General features: G+C 41.0%; 1 protein-coding gene across 5 annotated transcripts in view; it reads left to right on the top strand.

Moving 5' to 3' along the window:
• Positions 1-21,938, top strand: part of CELF2 (CUGBP Elav-like family member 2) — a 547,081-nt gene that overhangs the window by 281,676 nt on the left and 243,467 nt on the right. Inside the window, exon 1 of one of the 5 annotated variants that reach the window (XM_059847518.1) lies at positions 8,017-8,329. The exons of 3 other annotated variants lie outside the window; for them this stretch is intronic. In XM_059847518.1, the coding sequence (XP_059703501.1) occupies positions 8,223-8,329 (107 nt within the window). In that variant the 5' untranslated portion in view covers positions 8,017-8,222. Of the gene's footprint in view, positions 1-8,016; positions 8,330-21,938 lie in introns of those variants that run through there. One more of the 5 variants, XM_059847519.1, reaches the window with a different exon arrangement.

Raw genomic sequence — 21,938 nt, 5'->3', positions numbered from 1 at the left:
ACCTGGGAGAAGAGCCTCACCCCAGCTGGCTAAACACTCCTGTCAGGGAGTTGTGGAGTGAACCTCTTTCTCTCTGCAGTAAATACCAGCAGCTCCCTCAGCTGCTCCTCATCAGATTTGTGCCCAAACCCTTCCCCAGCTCCATTCCCTTCTCTGGACACACTCCAGCCCCTCCATGTCTTTATTGTAGTGAGGGGCCCAAAACTGATCACAGGATTCAGGGTGTGACCTCACCAGAGCTGAGCACGAGGGGACAATCATTCCCCTGGTCCTGCTGGCCACACTCTTGTGACACAGGCCAGGATGCCCATGGCCTTTTTGGCCACCTGGGCATGTTCTAGCTCATGTTCAGCCTCTCTCAACCAGCAAATCCAGGTTCTTTTCCACTGGGCAGCTTTCCAGTCACTCTTCTCCAAGTCTGTGGTGCTGTGTGGATTGTTGTGACCCAAGGACAGGACCCTGCACTTTGCCTGGTCAAATTTCATCCAACTGGCCTTGGGTCACCAACCCAGCCTGTCCAGGCTCTGCCTTTCTACCCTCCACCAGATCAACACTCCCATCCAACGCAGCATTGACTGCAAACTTACTGAGGGTGCATTCAATCCACTCATAAAGATCTTTGATAAAGATACTTTTTTTTTTAAATAAAGATACCTCCTTCTTCAAAAATTTGTGCTCTGACATTTTAAGGAATTCCTTAAGCTTAGAATCTCAGTTTGTGCAGATTTTTCATCAAAGGTTTTGAAATGCATCCATCTTCTGGGTGTTTTCACAGAGTCTGATTTATTTCTTCCTTCCCACAAAGCAGGATCTTAACTCTGAATTACAGGCCCTACAAAACTCTCTGAGTTTGGGCACTTAGAATCACGAAAAATCGCTAGTCGTTTTTTAACATCTCGCACAAAACTGTCAAGTGTCAGATGACATGAGAAAGGTCAAAGAAAAATGTGTTGTAAATCTAACTGAAGATTTATATCCTAGCTCTTTCATTTTAATCAATGTTAATAGATTTTTAAAGACAAAAAAGGAAGAAAGGAAGAGTATCTTTTGAACAAAAAATGTTAGGTAGAGAGTTGAGGGAATAAAAAAAGTGGTGATTTTATTCTTCAATAATGAAATAAAACTGATTAGTGAGGATAACAGCTGAGGAAACCAGTCTCTGTGCTAATTCATTTTTAAAATAATAAAAATTATTTTGTAGCTATTAATTTTATTTTTATGGCAACTCTGTAGAAGTGATACATTTCCTTTCCTTCAGAGCATTTTTAAATAGAAAATCTGACTTTTACCAAGTAATGAATCGAGCATTCTCAAGCAGTATTTACAACCAAAGAGCAATTCATCTGATTTGAATCATTCAACTTGCAGTTTGTTTCCCTTCCACATAGGACAATACCATATTACCTGCCTTTTCAGGAAGCTTGGTGGATGATGAGTTTTCCCCATAAGTCTTTATTTCATGTTGGACATGTGCCACAGGACAGTGTAAGGTCCAATTCCCACTTCCCATTCATTGCCAAATGTTCTCTTGGTAGATGTATCCATGAGTTTAGATGTCAGATCACAGAAATTAGACTTCTTTCTCTTTTCTACTTGCATGTGAGTTTCTGTTCAGCATCACTCTCTCTGGTGAGAGCTTGTTTTTAAATATCCACTTTCATCCCTACTTGTTGCATGCCTTTCATGGATGTGTGAAATGAACCTCCTGTGTAGAACACCATAAGATCATTTTAAAATAGGTTCAATAAAAATGTTAAATGTGGTTCTATTTCTAATTTTAGCTTAAGAGGACGAGTAGCCATTAAATTCTCATCTGTAATTATTAACATTTTCCATGTTCATTGATATGTGTTAATACAAGCAGCTCATACATTTGTATATATTGTGCAAGTTCACTTTCTTTAGATTGTGCTCCCAAGAACTCAAGGTCCTTGATATCCCACATCATTAGAGTCATGATCTTGGCATTACTACAAGAGCAAAATAAAGATATTCCTGTTTAGACAGAGCAGGTCTTGCTTATGCTTTAAATAGATTTTAAATTAAAGCAGAAAATAAATGGTTCTGTAACCAGCTGTGTTTGTTCTCTCTCTGCCTTTTCTCTCTCCTTCTCTCAGATCTGGTGCTCTGTTGCCTCTTCTGTTACTCTTCACTCTTTTGATCAGCTTTCTCCTCCTTCCCTTTAGTTGCAGGCCAGATGTTCTTACGACATGTAGAGCTTTCCAAATACTTTATTTCCTTTGTAGAGTAGCCATGTCTGAAACCACAGCCTAGCCAGTTGTAAGTTGTTTTAAGTGATGTATTGTCTTTAAAAAACACTCTGAAGTGCATTTCTCTGTCAGAATTTGTGAACTGCACAAAATGAGAGTTTTTCCCCCTTCCCTGTCAAGGGCTGGGGAAGCAATGGAGCACTTTTTTTAGGTAGATAGGAGAGGTTTGTTCCTTCTGTCTCCCAGATGCTGAGATGCAGAGTCAGCTGAATGCTGCTGAATGCTTGAGGGAGGCAGCACACACCTCTTCTGTTGCAGACAAGCAGTGGGTCCTGCTATATGCTTTAAATGCAAACTTTTTATTCCTCTGCTGACCAAGTATTAATCTTCAGCATTTACGCAACATTTTGTATTCCTGTGTTGTCTGTCTGTGCTATTTAATTTTCATGATGCTATTTGGATACTCCCAAGTGAAGAACGCTAGGAAAGACCTTTTGCAGCATGCAGACCAACAGTAATTGCCACCCCTATGACTCAGACAGAAAATCTAGGCATATAATCTAAAATATCTACCAAAGCAGACAAAAGGAGATGGGGCAAATTTTAGACTGGTTTTGTTGCCAAAAAATAAAAGTGATTTGTTGTATCTCTACTGCAAGAGCTTGAGACTAATCTTCCTTTTCCTGAGCACAAAGATGCTGTGAGTACATTTAAAACATACAAAGTATACAGAGGTAGTACCTGTCCTGAAGACCTGTCCACATCTGTCCACATCTGCATTAATGGCCCTAAAGCTGATCAGTATATCATCACCATGAAATTGTATTTAGATACTTAGAGGTGAAGATCTGAGTCTCTGTGACTTGTGTTTTCCTAGCCTGGAACAGCAAAGAAACATCTCCACCTGTATGCATGTCCATAACACAAATAGCAAATGTCACAGTGTTACTGCTCTCCTGGTAGAAATGGCAACTAGATGAAATAGAAACTCAGAAACAGTAGCCTAGATGTCTGATTGCTGGAGCTGAGGACAATTGATCTCCCATCTGCAACTATGTTAAAGGCTGTATTATCAAAACCTAAAATCAACAGAGGAAGCAGAGACAAAATGTGATGATTTGTTTTAGGAAAAAATGAACAAAAAATTTCAATTAGAGCAGAGGGCAAAGTGTGATGAGATACAGCCTTTTGAGTTACAGAAAATTCTTTGCTATTCACATTCACCAATTAAATTAAGTGATCCAGAGTAAAATGATTCTAACAATAATACCTGGGCTTGTGTTCCACTATTTCCAGTAACACAAAAGCTGCAGGCAATGAGTTGCTCATTATTCTAGATTTTAGAAGAAGATACCTAAATGAACTGTCTGCTTTCTGAAAGCATGCTGGAAAGATTCCATTTCTGAAGCTGAGGCCAATTTCCTTTCTGCTTCAAACTTTGCAGAGGTGTAACATATGAATATAATCACAGAATGGTTTGGGTTGGAAAGGACCTTAAAGATCATCATGTTCCACTACTCTGCCACGTACAAGGACAACTTCCAGTAGGCCAGGTTCTTCAGAGCCATATCCAACCTGGCCTTGAACAATTCAAGGAATGGGGCAGCCACAATTTCTCTGGAGAACCTGTTCCAGTGCCTCAGCACCCTCACAGTAAAAAATATCATCCTAATAACTAATCTAAACCTGGCCTCTTTCAGTGTGAAGCCATTCTCTCTTGTCTCATCACAACATGCCCTGCTCAAAGTTCCTCTACAGATTCCTTGTGGGCCCCCTCAGGCACTGGAAGGTGCTGTAAGTTCTTCCTGGAGCTTTCTCTTCTCCACTAGGAAATAACTCCAGATCTCTCAGCCTGACTTCACAGGAGTGGTGCTCCAACCCTCAGAGCATCTTCATTCCCCTCCTCAGGACCAGTCTGTTTCAGACCTGGCAGCCTTGCCCACGTGCAGTTTGATTGCTGCAGACATCCTGCAGGCAGGTTGCAGCTCCCTGGGAGTGCCAGACAGGCTCAGGGTGTCTGAGGTGCCCTTGCACAGCAGCCACAGGGTGCCCAGGGCTGGGCAGTGCTGTGGAGCACAGGGGTGGACACGTGCTGGTGATACTGAAACAGGAACATGGGAATTCTCACCTTCACTTTAAGCACTTCATGGGATTCATCTTGCCTGGTATATGCATTTAAAATTTAGGGATCTAATCCCTTTGTAGTCAATGGAGAGATGTGGTAATGCTCTTTAGTATAACTAATCTCCCCTCAGTGACAATAGAGAAACCCTAGATGACTAGCTTAGACTAATTGCTCAGCTTCAAAGGTGGGATTTAACCACCTGAAACAGTAAAATGCTATCAGATTAAAGTGTAGCTTTTCACACCTATACAAAACAAATGTGATTTGAGCCTAAACAACTGCACAGAACAGCAGATAACTGACTTAGACTGCAAGTGCCTCTTGTGAAGAGAAGAGGTATTTTAAATGTTTGTGCAAGCCACAATAAAGCACTGATTTATACATCTTGCATTGTTCTGTATTATGGTCACACTGCTCTGGAGTTTATTGGATTTTTTCATTTTAAAGATGGAGAAGTGAGCAAGAGGTTAATTGGTTTGCATGAGATCTGACACAGGGACACTTGGTAAAATGGGGACATGAATCAAAGCTTTCTATTCCTCTCACGATTGCACTCATGATTTTTGGTCCATTGTCCTGGACATTTGTCCACCATTTCTTTGTCATGAAATCTAGTCCATCTCTTGGCTGGTAGAAAGACTTTTATATTGTAGGAAAATACCACTATATTTTGGGCTTCTGAATACTTTTAAAATACTGTAAACAAATGGAATGGTCAAGAAATAATTTCAACTAGAAGTAGAGAGCAGAAGGAACACTTTTAATTGGCATAAATTAGTCGTTGTTACTGGTTTGCCTCTGAAGTTTTGATCATTTTGCTTGTGTCAATGATTGTTATTCCTGTTGCCTTTCAAGGATTTGCAGCATGACATAATTAGTTTAGCAAACTCATGGCCATACGTGGAAGGCTTGGGTTTCCATTAAATACAGGGCAATGAAATTATTAAATTTCCACTGTATGTAATTTGTGTAGAGCATTCTGCAATATATACATATCAGTTATGAATCTACAATCAATTTTCATATTAAATGTTGAATACAAACCCACAGCTGGACTTTCATCCTGAAAGAAGCCAGATAGCCCTGTGCATCTGGTTTAATCTTCCCTTCAGCCATATTATTTTAAAGGCACTCCTGCTTAGTACATCTTACAATTGAAAAATAATACTTATATTCCCTCTCATCCTCAGCAGCTGTGATCCCTCTGCAGATGATGTTCTGTCAGACATTTCATTACGTGTGATAGAAAGCGTAGGTTCTTTCCGTCTGTCTGTGTTACTGCTTTGTAGATTTTCTTTCCTTTTTTTCTAATTTTCTTTTTTATTTATTCCTTTGGCTGTAGATGAGTCCTTCCATAATACTTCACTTTATCTCCTGTTGCTGCTGCTTCTCCTTCTTTCTAAGTGCAGAAATGATCAAGAACTTGCAACTGCGTGGAGCCTCCCAACAGAAGCCCATTGATTCCCCACCAAAGGGCTCTGTGTGAGCCATTCTGCTCCAGCCTGAAAAGAAAGCTTTGTTCCCTCAGCTGGTAGTGTCTTAAGATGCTGATCCTTGCCATATTTTCTGAAAACTGTAGCAGTTCATCAGGCTGTTTGACACTTCCCGTTCAGCTGTGTGCTCTCTAGCACACCCTGGTATTTGCTGCTGCTCGTACATCAGCCTCAGCAGCCCGAGACTGCTCTGGGCACCACGGTGAGCTGTGCTGGGCACAAGTCATTTGGAGGTGAACAGTAAAGGAGCTCAAATCTGGAGTGCTGGTGGCCATGCCTGAAATGGTAGTAATGGATTTAGTATTTGGGGCAGGAGGTATGGGATTTGTCATGTTGGTTGAGTATTTTCCTGGCCGCCTTCCATGACTGTTCAGATATTTTTAGCATGAAGTACAAGCTATGTTGTCTCAGTTGACCTTGGAGCATGACATTTTAACATGGAATTGGTTTGACTTGCTAATCATTAAAATGATTTATTATTTTTTATTGCAAGAGCAACTAGAATCCCAGTCATGTTTTGCAGATGAAAAGGGAAGCAAATTGAAACCTGTCTTCCCTTAACTTGCAGTCCTTCATGATATCCATGTTTCCTAAGATGCTGTCTTTCTCTCTACACCATTAAAAGTAGATTATGTCCAGGTTTGTTTTTTAATTTGTCTTTTAGTCATTTGACAAATATTACATCAGAGTGACTGAAACTAATCCCAAGGTTTCACAGTGCTCAATGAGAAGTGTAGTACAAAAGGATTGTTTCTGTTGCAAACAATTTATGACCTTAATAGAAGTTTACAGCTGCCATCAGAAAGGCAAGATCTTGCTACCAGTGTATTTATCCTGGTGATTGTTCTCTCTTTACCTTCATTCCCAGGCTCAGGTTTAAAGATCAAGCCCCTAAATACCAACTTCTGTAAGGAATTAGCAGCAGTAGCACTGCATCAGGATTTTGTATCAGTATATTTTAAGGCCGTAGTATATAATGTAGAAAAAGAGCTTAGGACCAGCCACAGAGAAAGCCAAAAGCTCATGAAAGCTGAATTCAAATTTTGAAGTGTAGATCAATTTTTAGCCTGACTGGACTTTTTGACAAGTTGTCAATTTTGGACAATTCGTGTTTATTGAGTTTTGCACCTCCTTAAGTTAACATGACCTGAGAGGAAATTACAGTCATTTTTAAGATGCGTTTTACTGCCACAGTGGTGCAGAAAAGCTTTTGACTGAAAGAGCATCAAGGACTTGTTGACTTTTTCAGTCTACTAAATAAGCACCTGCTCAAGTATCTGATATACATTAAAAAAATAAATTAAAATAAAATAAAAAAAAATTTTAAAAAAGAAAGAAAGAAAAAAGCCAACCATCCTCCTGCATAGTTTAAAGATTTACCCAGCAGAAGCTGAAATGAAGATGTGAAAATAAACCTCTCTTTGACTACCTTGGCAACTGGGAAGACCACAACCTGCTCCTACAAATCACAAGGCGGATCTCCCAAATAGGGCCAAAGAGGCTGTTTCCCTGAAATCTGTGTCACACTATAGTTCCTTTCATGCATAGGAAGTGAGTAAATCATTGAATAATGCAACATCCTTCCCCGTCTGCCAGAACTGTGCCAAAGCCAAGCGTGAGGGTCTGGGTTAAAGCAAACTCAGTTACTTGGTAACCGAGTTGTGTTTTGGAGGGGTCAAAATTGGTGGGATTTTGGACTTGTGTTTTTCAGGGGTTAAAATTGCCAAGCAAAACTGAAAACTTGAGGAAGATCCCCAGGTGCCTGCATTAATACTCCCCAATCCCTCTGATGTGAGCTGGCAGGTCCCATAAAGCCACTCAGCCTTGAAGAGGGAAGGGAAGGAGGGAGAGAGCAAAAGCTCCAGCTGCGGCTCCAGAGCCCCAGAAAGAGCCTCTAACCCAATTCCCTGAAAGTGCACAAGCCTCTCGAGCCACAGCATCTCTTTGCCACTGTATTCACTGAGTTCGCAGGGCAAACAAAAGACCCATACCAAGCATGCATCCTTCCAGAGGGGGAAAGCTTTTCCTCATTTGCCCATAGATTTCCCTCCTTTTTCTTTCCGTTTTCTACATAGAGATATGTATGTGCACATATTTAGATATATACATTATTATTTTTAACGGCGGGCGGTGGGGGGGGAATGTTGCTAATTTTTTTTTTTTTGGCTGGTAATTAGGAGAGCTAACACCAGCTAGGCTAGAGTGAACGCAAACAAGACCCCTATAGGCAGCACAGTGCATTAATGTAAAATATGCCCAGACAACATAACTTGTCAGAGAGGATTATTTCTGCTTAGTGAATCTGCAGGGGCCCCTTTGCTCCACCACTCAGCGTCTGACTAGAGAGAGAAAGAGAGAAAGAGTAGCCATTAGTGAGTAGCTACTGTGGCATTGATGTTTGAGCGCACTTCTGAACTGGCTTTTGTTGAGAATATCGGTGCAGAAAGCATGCGCTGTCCCAAATCCGCTGTTACTATGAGAAATGAGGAGCTGCTTTTAAGGTATGTTGTCTCCTTTGTTTTAACGCGTGCTTTCGAGTTGCCTGGGCCCGCTGCAACTATAACCGTGCTGTGTATTAAGTAGTTTCCCTATTTAAAGGAAAAGACAGGCATTGCTGGGTGCAAGCAGCGTTTTCCACTAGTTCGGGTCGCACATTTCATGTATAATGACAAATGTACGGAGAGGGTAAGGAAAGGAGAGGGGGGGAAAAAATAAATATATTTATCTTTCCTTTTTTTTTTTTTTCCCTTCCTAAAGGAGAGCCGGTATTTCTTTTATCACCTTCTTTGCAATATTTCTTCCTGCTTCATTATTATGCACTGGGCATGGAATAAGCATGGAAAAAAGCTCAGGGAGACTCCATATTAGAGCTAGTGCCCTAAATACCACTTTAATTTTCACTTAGCCTATGTAAATAGTTACTAATGCTTTACCTAGTCTCTGCAGCTCGAAGATGCTTTAAAAATCCCTAAATACTCCTGTAATGTGGGGTTACACATCCATTCTCTAATAATGCTCCCAGGTTTAGCGGGAGGCCAGCATCGACTACTCTTTTCAGAGACACACAACACGCAGACACGCACACACGCACACTCACACACAGAATTATGCTGGAATTGGCACCCCGCTTTGAAAAATGTAGTCTTTTGTTTATTTGCTAGCAGACATTGTAGCGCTGAATACATCTTTTGGTCTGACAATGGGACAGCTGAACAATGGTGTTGTCAAACTAGCTTAATGTATGCCTGGCGATGGGGCGGTTTGGGTTGTTTTGGGGGTTTTTTCCTTTCCTTTTCTCAGCCCCTTTTTCATTTCCCTTAATCTTTTTGTGTGTACAGTAGAATATAAAGTGTGTTGCCTGTTTTGTGGTGGTTGTTTCAGTGGATATCTGCTGCTAATAGTGCAGGGAGGGGGAGGTTTGTATCTTACAATTATGGCTATTGCATTAAGTTGCAGATTTATTACTAACCTCTCCTTTAACTGTGGCGAGAAAACTTATTGATTCTGAAAGCTTACAATACTGCTGTCAATCTGGGAAATACATACTTGCCAAATGTGCCCTTGCTTGATTTTATGCCCGATCGTATCAACTTTAACTGCTGTTTTGAAGATACTGTTTCTAATTTTGTTTAGGTAATGAAAATGCAATAAAAATGATAAATCAGATCTCAGAGTGGGAGCCCATGCGACTTTCCATTTTTATTACATTTTATACATTAGAATTTTTTAAGGTCAGACAGAATAATTTACCTGAATGATTCCTATCCCCAAATCAAACAAATTATTCATATGACATTTACTAAATTATCTTTCTGTTTCAAGAACCATCGCTTAGCATTAAAGCAGTTGACAATTTTGGGTTTGAATTTGGAAAAATGAACCTTATGCATTGTGAGAAAAAATTGTTACAAAGCTTTTGAAAAATTTTGAGTTACTACTTGGACAGCAGCTTATGTCTTAAATAAAATGAATTGTTATTACTCTGTGGAGTTTCTTAAACTGTTTAAAGTCTTTAAATACTTTACATGTTAAGTAAATGTATTGCTTTTAGCAATAAGTTTAATGATTATGTGAGAGAAAAGATTTATTTATCAGTGGCTTCTGGTTTTTGCTTTGATCAATTAATAGTAGAGATTTTGTGTTTTTTAAAAAAACTGGACTCTAGTGCATGATTTATATGGGTTGAGGGGTCTCTTGGACCCCTTAATTAAAACAAAAAGACATTGAGGATTTATCGGTAGCAGTCAGAGCCCTCTAAAGCATGTATTTCAACACAAAAATATTTGGTGGGGAGACTGAATACTTGCTATGCTGTTTTGCATTTTTTTTGTCATTGTATCTTCTTCCTTTGAGTCTTGAGATGGTGTAAATCAATAGCCAGGAGTTTATGTGAACAAAAAGGGCAATATCACATAAAATACTTCTTGAGAAGCCAAGAGGTTATGGATTATCAGGTGCTTGCATGCTGTGTGTTGTGCATAAACATGAAGAAAGCAAGGATGGTGTTTAATATTATGGGACCATGACATAATTCACTTCCTTGGGAGAACTTCTTTCAAGACAAACATTAACTCATTCACAACCACTCTGCTCTGCCTGAACTGGAGGGTGGAAACAGTGGCATGCTTTTATAAAGTTGTTTTTCTATCATGTCATGTTGCAGCAGCCTGAGCTTTCTAGCAGCTACTGCCCTTTGTGAGTGGTAATAAAGTGAGTCCCCCACTCTCAGTTATGTGGAAATGCCCCTTCAGGGACAGCCCAGAGCAGTGTGAATGCCACTTCTGTAGCAGCCACCAACAGACACCTGGGCAGCAAAACCAACCACTACTTTTAAGGACTATTCAATCCTATAACTGTTCCCTGAGCTCTCTGCTCACAGGTGAGTTCCTACCAAACTTACTGGAGTTTCTATGTTTTCGGATAAAATGTTTCATAAAATTCATATACAATGATTTTTTTTTGTCTTGGATTGAAAATTATTTTGTTTTTTTCCAAGGGTATTTTCTCACATTGCATTCACATCAAAGACTGATTTTTGAATTAGTTCGTGTGAATCCCACTCAAAAAAAAAAATCTTTCTATGCATATTTATTGAAATATTGCTTTCTGAGCCATAACAATTATTATTAACATCAAAGAAGGTGAAGCAAAGCTGTAACACAAGCAATTTCTTAGCATCTTTAACAAAAGTAATGGCTTTTGAAAGACTGCATAGGTTTAGAGATCTTATGCCTGAGCATCGGAGGTGTCCTCAGTGCTTCCTGTTTTGAATCTCACCCATTCACAAATCAATGTGGTGCCTTGCAGTTGTCAAACTTGGCAACATCTGTTTCCACAACAGAGCTAAGAGAGGTAATTCAGACTCTACATGAGCAGTTATTCGTTCTTGCAATGGCCAGGTGTAATGTCAAAACATGAACACCCTCAGTCCTACCTGTCAGAGAAAGAGCAAGACAGATCTTTGCCTGGGATGTGGCTTTCCATGCTTCCACAGGGATATGGAATTAATTTATTAGCCTGGAGTCTTTGTGTTCATTTATTTATTTATTTAATTACTTTCATATTCATGAGCCACAATCATCAACATGCTAATATTTTCTTTGTTAAGAGAGGATAACACTGACATGTTTTTGTTATCAAATTTTAAGTATGAAGGGATTGAGACCCACCCTGCATATAAAGACTTGGGGGTGAAAAGCTGGATGTGAGCTGGCAATGTCCACTCACAGCCCAGGTAGCCAGTTGTGTTCTGGGTTGCAGCAGGAGAAGGGTGGCCAGCAGGTGGAGGGAGGTGATTACCTCCATCTATCACACCCTCATGAGATTCCACCTGCAGCATCTTTTCCAAGTCTGGAGTCCTCAACATGAAACTGTTGGATTGGATCCAGAGGAGGGCCACAAAAACAGTCAGTCTGGAACACCTCCCCTAAGGAGATAGGCTGAAAGACCTGTAGTTGTCCAACCTGGAAAAGGGAAGGATCCAGAGAGATGTTAAAACAGCCTTTCAGTACCTAAAGGGGGCTTATAGGAAAGGTTTTTTCAGCAGGGCCTGTTGATATGGGACATGGGATTGTGGCTTGAAACGAAAACTGTTGATTCAGGCTAGACATGAGGAGGAAATTCTTCACAATGAGGCTGGTGAAGCACTGGAACAGGTTGCACAGAGAGGTGGTGGCTGCCCCATCTCTGGAAGCATTCACAGTCTAGCTGGATATGGCTCTGAGCAACCTGATCTACTTGAAGCTGTTCCTGGCATGGGAGCTGGAAGTAGATGACCTTTAAAGGTCCCTTTCAACCCAAATCATTCTATGATTCTATTCTGTATAAGATTGCAAACTATACCTTTGGGGCTGAAAAACAAAGCAAGTGTTCAATTAATATTCATATCTAGAAGTTTTACTGCAAGTGTAGATTGTGCTTGAATACTTAAGAAGTCATTCAGGAGTGAATCAATACTAATTATTGTAATCAGGAGGGTTAATTAGCTGAAGATGCTGCTGATGGAAAGTTCACTGCTTACAGCCCTGAAAACACCTAAGTTGATGAAATCTGAAAGCAAGATGTCTAGGAGGACTTTGTGTGGAGAGAAACGTTTGGCTTTCCTTTGGCATTTCAAGAGCCAGTCATTCCAAAGGGGAAACATAGCTTGTACTTTGTATTTTGCATGATATTAATTCAGGGGGTTTTAGAAGATGCAACTAAATCAGTCATGAAGATATTTTGTGGTCGTCTCTCAATAAATGCAAGTACCATTCTGGATAACCTGTACTGTCTCTGCTGCATTCATTTGTAGATTACCATAAATTAATATGGATAATCTTATGCATTTGAAATCTGGTTCCAGCACTGTTATTTGGAACATGTTTTTTTTTTCTCCATTTGTGCTCAGGCACAGGGCCTTCACATGGTACATGTACATGAATGACACATGCTCTGTTACTAATACACATATATATGTGTGCACGCTTACATGTGCGCACTTAAGTTTAAACATTTTTTATTGAGGTTGTGTATTTCTATAATCCTGTGCCCTTAAAACTCCCACTCAGTTTCTATCTGCAAAACAGTATTCAACTACATATGATTCAGAGGACAGTTATTGAAGAACGAGTTCCTGAAATTTAAGTTAGATGACAAGGAATAAAGACTGAAAAGAAATGACTGAAGAAAATCCTTTTCTTTTCCCTCAATTAGAGCAGTTGTGTTTCTTAAAGTGAGCATTACTGAATTCAAACAAAATCCAGCTGTACAAAACCTTTTCCACAAGTGACTTGCAAGAAGATTTTATATTTAATGCTGGGTGTTTGGGTTTTGCATTGGTTTTGTTGTCAGGTTTTGGGATTTTTTTCCTTTTCCTCTAGTTCTATCTCTTAACCAAGACGAATGTCTGGATGTTAATTCAAGGAAAAAAAACCTACAGAAACCCCCCCTCTCAGTCACACACACACACATAACCCCCCCAAGTCAAGTGATGCTTTCAGAGGAGAGAAATCCTATTTCAAAACACATCCTTCTTTCTTTTCTAATGACATTAGAGATTATCACGTGCAGGTGCTATTTATCTTTGCAACTGTTTTCCTATGACTGTTTTACTGCTTCCAACACATTTACTTGTATGTCAGCCATAGAAAAGGTAACTGAAAATGGCAGTTGTTGAGAAAGCATGTCGCCATGCCTGGAATGACATGCATTATCAGGGCAGCAGGAGTTGCTGGCTCTACAGCCCATTTCTACTTGACCTGCAGAATGATTGGCTGCCTGGGATGGTGATGAATCACTGGAGTTTATGAAACAAGACTGCTGGCATCCTCACAGAGGAAATAAAAACGGGATTTTTTTTTGTTTTCCCCCTCTAACATTCTTGCTGTGACAAAAAGCTTCTTTTTTCTTTTTTTTTTATGTTTTGTATTGCTTCTGTGTTATTTCACCCTGCAGCAGAAGCAAATGTGTCAATTAAAGTCGCTTTAGTACTCTTCTCAGCAAGTTAATGATGCACTGAAGGTTAACTATCTTTATTGGATGGAAATGGTCAGGAATTCTCACAAATTTTGTGTAAATCTTGATCTGGACTCAAATTTTCTCATCCCTCACTTCAGTCTTGAGGCTGAGATAGCATAACTAGTAATCAGCTCGAGCGGGATGTAAAAAGGATTTCAGCTGTTCTCACGCACAACTTTATTTTCTCTGATTGTATAAGGATCAGTGACCATTCCTTGGGCTAATATCAGTCAGATCCATCTTCAGCATTTCTAAACTAATGACTAAAATGACATTTCTGGAAAGCACTGACTCCCAGATTTGCACTCACTTTCTAGGTGGTTTGTGAAATGATATTGTGCATTAAGCCCACGTTACTGGATTAGGCTGTTAAGAGCCTGTGCTTGCAGGAAAGCACTGTGGGGCTGTAAATCTGCCAGTGCACTGACAAGGCTGACACAGCGTGGATCACTGGCTGCCCTGTAAAATGCAGCCAAGTAAAAATGATCCTTCCATTTCAATTAAAACACCCAAAAATTGTGTTTGGGGGTGGAGGAATGGAGAGAACTACTTGCTTATCCCTCCATGTAGCATACTCAGTGTGCTGATGTGTTACTCTTCGTCCCTTATTCAGGTAAAACAAGCTATTTTTAAGTTAACTCTCTCTGACTCAAAGAAATAAGATTATCAATAAAATTGCTAAGCAAGTTTTAAATACAGCACTTATATGAATATAATTATTTTTGCCATTACATGAGAGAGGGTTTTTCCTCAACTCTCAGGCTTTGCTGCCCAAGCTTTTCCTCCACTAGTTTTGGAAAGCAGTTTGCATACTCACATCAGTTATTAGACTTTTCCACCTTCCTCCGAATAATTCAGCTGCTGCTGGACACTGCAGAGGCTGCAACACTCTGGTTATTTAAGACACAGCTTTCCAATGCCCCTTGTGAAATAGAGGAGGGCAAACTTTAACCAGGAGAAGGGCAGCACAGGGAACTGTTGCTTGTGCCCTTCGGTGTGTGAGGGGTAAATGCTGTCCTTGCTCTGGAGTTCCCATGGCAGCAAATCAGCAGGTCATCCTCAAGAGCAGCCTTTGAGGATGCCAGACAACAGTCTGTCACCAGGAGGAAGAGAGAGCAGAGAGTTTGAGGAAGGGGAAAAAGAAATCTAGAAAATTGGAGAGAGGACAGGGGAAATTACAAACAGAGGAGGGAAAAGTAATGGTATTCAGACACAGATCATCTGGAAATTGAACCTTGCACGTGCAGATACCTGTGGATGATAGGATGGCTGCTCTACAGAGTGAATTTAAGATTCAAATTCAGCACCTACCCTCCCTGGAAACTGCAGGTCAGCATCTGAGGGATTGAGGGCTTCTAGAGAAGAAACAGAGAATTAGCAGAAAACTTAAAATTTTAGAGACTCTAAATTCAATGGTACAACCTCTTGATTTCATTTTCCTTCTCTTCTGCCTAAAAAAGATTTATCTTCTGCTAAACTGTGAGGAAGAAGCTCACTCTGAAGCTTGAGAATTTGCCTGCATCATTTCAGCCCACATTTAATTTTAATGAGAGAGTTATATAACCCCCTTTAAAAATAACAAAACACTAACAGAACTGCATTGGCAACACCAGGTGTTCTGCAGTGCTGCTCCAATGAATCATATGGAGATTTGTCTGTGCACGGCTGATGAACATACATTAAACTCAGTTAACCCCCACCCCTCAATAAAGCAATCCAAAGTGACCAAAATTTTTCCTAAAGAGCCTTTCTCACAAAACAATGCCTAACCAGATGCCTGCCTCAGGAACCTTGTGGTTCCAGCACTTGTTCCTTACAAAGTTTTTGTATCAAGAGGTTGAGTTTTTCTTTAAAAGTTGCAGATGAATTATTGTGACCTTTCAAAGTGAAACATTGTATGTTAAACACTTAGTTGGGTTAAATGTTTTGGTTCTGAAAAGAAAATCAATGTTCCTCTTTGTTGTGCTGAGCCCCAAATCCCTAAAATTGTTAAGAACAGCACATTTAACAGGTATCTCTGGGAAAAATAAACATGTGACTTCATCAATGTTCCTCTCAGTCAGAGGATTTGTGGGAAAACTGAATCAGTGACTTGAGCTTGTTAAACATTTTGGTTCAGATGCCATTCTTGATTCTAGGAAGTCCTCAGCCACCTGCTGCTGGAAGGTGTGAAGGATCACTTGCCATATTCATGCTTTTTCTCTTTCCATCCCTTATCAGAGTCAAGGTCATGGGCTAGGTGGACCTTTTGGTCTGGCTTATGTGGCAATTCTTACACTGTTAATTTAAGGGGGAAAACCCCCAAACTACTAAAACCAGGCATGGTGCAGTTTTCTGCACATCCAAATGCTTTATAATTACTGCAGGAACCTTTTCTTTGTGTCCTTCATGTCTGATAGTTAATGGTTTCTGTCTGTGAAACAAAGATAGCTACTTTGCATACTTTCAGGGTGATTATTGTTTTTGAGGATTGACGTGTATGCTAGGCACTTCATGAACAAATGAAAAAAGGAGATCTGTGAAATTTCCTACCTTAGATGGCACAATTTGTGTTTAAGGTGAAATCCAATCATTTGCAGTGCAAAAGAAAGAAAAACACATGATAGACGTGAGGATGAAGGTTAAGCTCATAAGGATCTTGCTGCTAGAAATGGAGTGCAGTAGGTTAATGCAGATATTGTAATAAACCTCTCAGATGTCTTTACATTTTGTTTATAAAAATAAGTCTCCTTTTGGCTTCTTATCTCTTTTGATGTCCTTTACTCACATTCTTTTTTTGCTGATGCCACATTAGAACTTCACACTTACCTTTGCCCATGGTGTTTGGAGTTGGAGATGCCCTCCAGCATCACCTCCTGATCCAGACCATCCTCATCATCTACTTCCCTCATCCTGCCTTTCTCCCAATAACCAGACTCCCCAGAATGGCAAAATCTCCAGAAAACTCACATTTATATAAAATGAGAGAGATTTTTGTGTCTCCTGTGGGTGTAGATGGCAAGGAGGATGGTTTTATTTTTTTACAGTGGGATTTTTCCTCTGGTCTTTGAAGGAAAAGGTGCATATTGTGAGGATGGAGCAACACAGACAAGAGCACCAGATGTGTGGTTTCTCCTCTCCTAAGTCATAGGTTTTCACATGAAGATAATATAATAGCCAAATCCAAGAATATTGAGTTCCCTCTGACAGGGTTGTTTGGAAAGGTGTCTTTTTTTACCATAAATAACATGTCTGCTCTCTAGTAGGATATCAGGTCTGCCCAGAGCTTGCATTACCCCAGTTTCTCTCCTTTTTGGGGAGTGGTTGCTGATAGTTAGCAGGTGAGAAGATAAGGTAATCCATTAGAAAAAAAAAAAAATAATAATATCTGTTATGAAGTCAAGATAAGACTGGGTTGACAAAAGCTTGGGTCTTGTGTCTATATGCACAAAGGTAACACCTGTGGATCAATAGTAATGCTCTTCAATAGGACTGCAAATAAACAACAGGACAGGAAGCCTTGGTTGGTCTTGCAAAAATTCACTTGTTTCTGCCTTCCTTCAGTATTCTCCAAATGTAGTGGTGAGCTCAGGAACAGTCCAGCTGGAGCAGAGGTTCCTGTGCAGCTTCTGCTCAGCACCAGCCCTGCACAGGACTGGACCTGAGGGTGATGATTGACTGTCCCATGTAGTTGGTGCTGTTCACAAAGGAGGGTGTTCCTCTAAATTAAAGGCCTTCCCAAAAAACCCTCCATTCCATGTAGCATCTGCCCGTGCCATGATTTGTTGCCTAATTGTTTTAGGAAAGATTGAGTTATTACCCACAAAAGGGAACAAAGGCCCTTTACCCACAGTGGGATGAAATCACCTCATCACTGGTATAAAATAGGAAGGGAAAAAAAAAAGAGAAGTGAGTGGGAAGTTTTACTATAGCAACCAAGTTTACATAATATCAATGCGCTTCAAGTGAAAGCTCTAGAAATGCTTAATTTGAGGGACCTTTTCACAGGACTAATTTTAAATGACGTTTATTTCTGAAGATTACTGATGAGCTACAGTAGCCTACGGAAGCGGAGGGAGCCTCACAAGCACTATTTTAAATACTTAAAATTCATTGATCAGCTTTAACCAATATTTTCATTTTCTTTTTAAAAGGATTTCAGTTATATGCAAGTTATTTTATTTCTCAAAATGAGTGGAAGACTATTTTGTGTTTGGTTTTGTAAATACAAAATCTCTACTGAAAGGATAAGGTTTCATAATTCAAATTTTTATTCCAATATTAGACATAACTGACAAGGACAGTTTTGTTCCAGGTAATCACAAATGGTAAAATGGTGTAGAATTGCACCCATTACTTTTTACCATTCAAGGAAATGAAACTACTTTTCCCTCTAATTGTTAATGATTTATACACCATTCTGTAGCCCTACCCAAGTGCTCATGTGCTTTGCTTTGCTGTTTCTTCATGCCCCCTCCCCTTCTTGCCCCTCCAGAAGTCTGCTACTAAGAGTTAGGCTGATATAAGGGCTCCCTCTCTTATAGGCAGGTAGGCTCACACCCCATTACACAAACCAAAATGCTGTACTGCCTGCTCTTTGTCACACCACTACTTCCAGGCTCATGGCTTGCCTGGGAGGTTATTTCTTTGTGGAAGATAGCAACCACCTCGTTTGCATTGAGCAACTCCAGCTGGACCAGATTCCTGCTCTCCCTCACATTAGTGGAAGATCCTGAGTGATTCCACTGGAGTCATTCGAGCCCGCTCCAAATTTACACCGCCCGCCGCTGAGCTCTGCTTCTGCTGCCTCTGTTAGAAACTTGCTTTGATGCCAGAGATAAGCTGAATCCCAAGCATGTTCATTGGCTTAGGGGGGAATAAAGCAGAGGATTTGAACTCTCTTCATACTGCCTTGCAGGCTTGGGAGAGAGTGAAGTCATTCAGAAACTTTCCCTTGAAGTGCTTCCAACAGTAGCATTTCCTTGGCCCAAAACTTGGGGGCAAGTTGATTAGAAGAATGGCAATTATTATAGGGTGAGGAGGGAGTCTGGAGGGGGGAATGTGATGTGAGTTCCACACTGGATTTGGCTCTGGGGTCTGGAAAGGAAGAGGGTGTCTGCTCTCTTTGTCACTCACTGAGGAAGCCACAGCAGTGATGTCAGAGTGAGCTCATACACACAACAAGTCACTTGCTCAGTCCTGGCCTTCTGCAGCTGAACTTTGTGGGGGGTTTTTTTTGGTTTGTTTTGGTTTTTTTTCTCTGAAGAGGTGTGCAATTTTCAAAGGTTGAGTTGTTTGGAGAAATTGTGTGTAGCACTGTGTTTAAAAAGCTTCTTGAATGGTGACTAATCTGCCAAGGTGAGGTGGAACTGCTTCATCTGCCCCACTCAGATGGATGGAGAAACTGAGGGACACAGATTAAATGAGCCAGACTGGGCCTCTGAAATGAGGGGAGGAGGGATAGGAGGCAGCATTTGTAGCTGGAATAGGATTAAAGTCCGAGAATTGATTCCAAATTCTAGGTTCCTCCCTCAAAACTGCCATATGCTCCACCAGTTGAAAAAGCTTAATATTGGCGGGCAGCAATAATGCAGCTCCTCTAAGCCAGTGTTTAGAGCCATTGTCTGATTTATGCTGTGAAAATAAATGCAGTTTCACTTGCCACTCTCACTCCCCATTTCCCTCTGTACTGTAGCAACACATCAGAGCTTCCACTTTTCCCTTAATTTTTAATAAAAGTTGCTATTTTGCACACGTGCTAGTCAAGAATCTGACATTAATGTTACAAATAACAGAGCTGAGCCTGTAACAGTGTGTGAAACAATCAGGATTTTTTGTTTCTTGCCACTTACCCTCTGCCATGGGGAGTTAATTCATACATAGACACTACATAATTTATGTTTGAGAACCAAATTATTCGAATGCAGTTTTTCCCTCTAAGCTCTCCTTGAGTCGTATCTCAGTATCTTTTATGGAAAGGGTTCCTTTTTGCATTTGACCCTGTTCCTGCTTCTAACTTTTAAATGGCAAAAGCAAATGTGCTTTGAAAAGTGTGTTACACTGTAGTTGTTAAATAAAGCAATAACCTATGCACTTGTAATGCTTTCTCTATGACCTACTTACATACTACTTCACCCTCCTTATAGTATGATTAAAAGCTGCTTTGAATCCACTATTCCCTCAAGGGATTTGAGGCTAGAATTTAACAAACTGCTGAGAAGGCTTAAGTCAGTAAGAGGGCTTCCCTACAGCTTCTTCCAGCTAATTCACATGTAATTAAAAGGAAAATAAATATTTCAAAAGAACATACGTTTTAATGAAGCATTTTTAAGCACTTACACCTTGCATAATGGGGCAAATTTATAAGGATCTCTCTATTCCATACGCAGATTTTAAGCAAAATTATTTGTGATCCTCTCCTCCTCCCTCTCTGCATCCTGTGTGAAGCGTGGATTTACTTTTCAGTCAGCAGCAGTGGGACTGTGGTCCTTAGAAGTGACAGGCTGGTGAGACTGAAGTCCCTTAGATTTAGCATGTACCAAAAAAACTTGTGATGAAGAGGTGCAGATCCAGCCGTACAGGGTGAGGTGGGGGTGGAGACTTCTTAGTTAAAAGAATATCTTCATCCTCACTGAGCTGCCCGTATTTCTTCTGAGCTAAAACCTGTCCCTTCTGCAGTGGCAAGATTTTGAAATTGAAAGTTAATCCAACTCTGCTCTGGGCCGGATTAACCACCATGGAGGCCTCAGATCAAAGACCAGGTGGCTGCATCCAGCTGGAGAAAGTTGTGCTGGTTTCTTCTTTCATTTGGACTTTGCACTTAATTTTTTTATCCACTGTATAGTCAGTCCTACGCTGTGATGGATGGGTGGTGTAAAGGAATCACCATGAATTTAGTGAAGATAGCTCTGCTTTGTGCCTTTCTAGGGGGATGTTTAGGTGCCATGGTGACGAGGACAGTATGTGAACATATAGAGCAGAGCAGATTAATAACACTATAGATATCTGTTCAGGATTGCAGCTGTCCTACGGAGATTATGCCGAGGGCCAAGTGAACCTTTTCTTTCTTTAGTCTTGCAAAGTAGGCAAAAATTTTAGCAGCCTGAGGGGGTTTTCTTCCTTTTTAACTATTTAAAATTGGAAAGTCTCTTAGTGCAATAAACTGGACTCTAAAACTTGCCCATCCTGTATTTTTTTTCTTATCAAATTAAAATTTAAATAAAACTTGGCCTGACTGATAACACATTTTTTATGGGTAAATTTAGTTTTTATATTAGAATGCTCTTTGAAAAGTTTAAGCACAGTAGGTTTTAATTTGCATTTGCTACTTTTTGCAAGTGTTGATTATCCATAACAAATCAAATTATAAAACCTAGCGAGAGATTCAGATGGAGAAGCACACACAATGGAGAGGAACGTTCTGTCTGTCTAGACTGCTCAGATCACCTAGTAATCTTCGTAAATATGTTAATATTCTTTCGCCTGGAGCGGCTTTGTATTGAAGCAAGTAGGTCTTGGAGATGGAAAGGAAAATTTACACAAATTTTCAGGGGGAGGTGGCGTGGAGAGGGGGGGCCTCCAGCTATTTGTATGTGTGGAATTTTGTGTGCGTCTTGGTGGTGACACTTCCGTGTGCGGCCAACTCTGAGAGCAGCGAGGTTGGGAGCGGGTTTTTGGGAGGTTACAGCCACGAGAAAGGATTTGCCGTCATTAGTTATTTAAATCCCTCTTTCTGATCAGCGAGGACAGAGTTACTACCGGTCTCTCGCCAGCCAGTAACATCACTCTGAGCATTTAAAACACTGCCAAGGTCTGAATGGCAGGAGTTTGAGTGGGGAGAGAGCCCGCACCCAGACCCTGACCAAACCCCCCCAGTGCCCCAGGCTGGCTCCGGCCGCACCGGGGAGCGCCGTGCCCGAGCGAGCCCCCGGCGAGTGCGGGGGCAGTGCCCGCCCCGGGGCCGCTGCCCCGCCGGGCCGGGCTCGCCCCGCACGGCCGCGGGGCCGGGCAGCGCTGCGGAGGCGCCGGGCGGGTCCCGCCGCCCCCGGAGCCGGGCCGGGCGGAGCCGCGGAGCCCCGGGCGGGCAGCCCCCGGCCCGGCGGCGGCGATAGGCCTCTCCCGGGGCGGCGGGGG

The sequence above is a fragment of the Haemorhous mexicanus genome, chromosome 5, assembly GCF_027477595.1.
Source record: "Haemorhous mexicanus isolate bHaeMex1 chromosome 5, bHaeMex1.pri, whole genome shotgun sequence".
In the NCBI taxonomy this organism is placed as follows: Eukaryota; Metazoa; Chordata; class Aves; order Passeriformes; family Fringillidae; genus Haemorhous; species Haemorhous mexicanus.
This window is presented reverse-complemented; position numbering and strand designations above follow the sequence as displayed.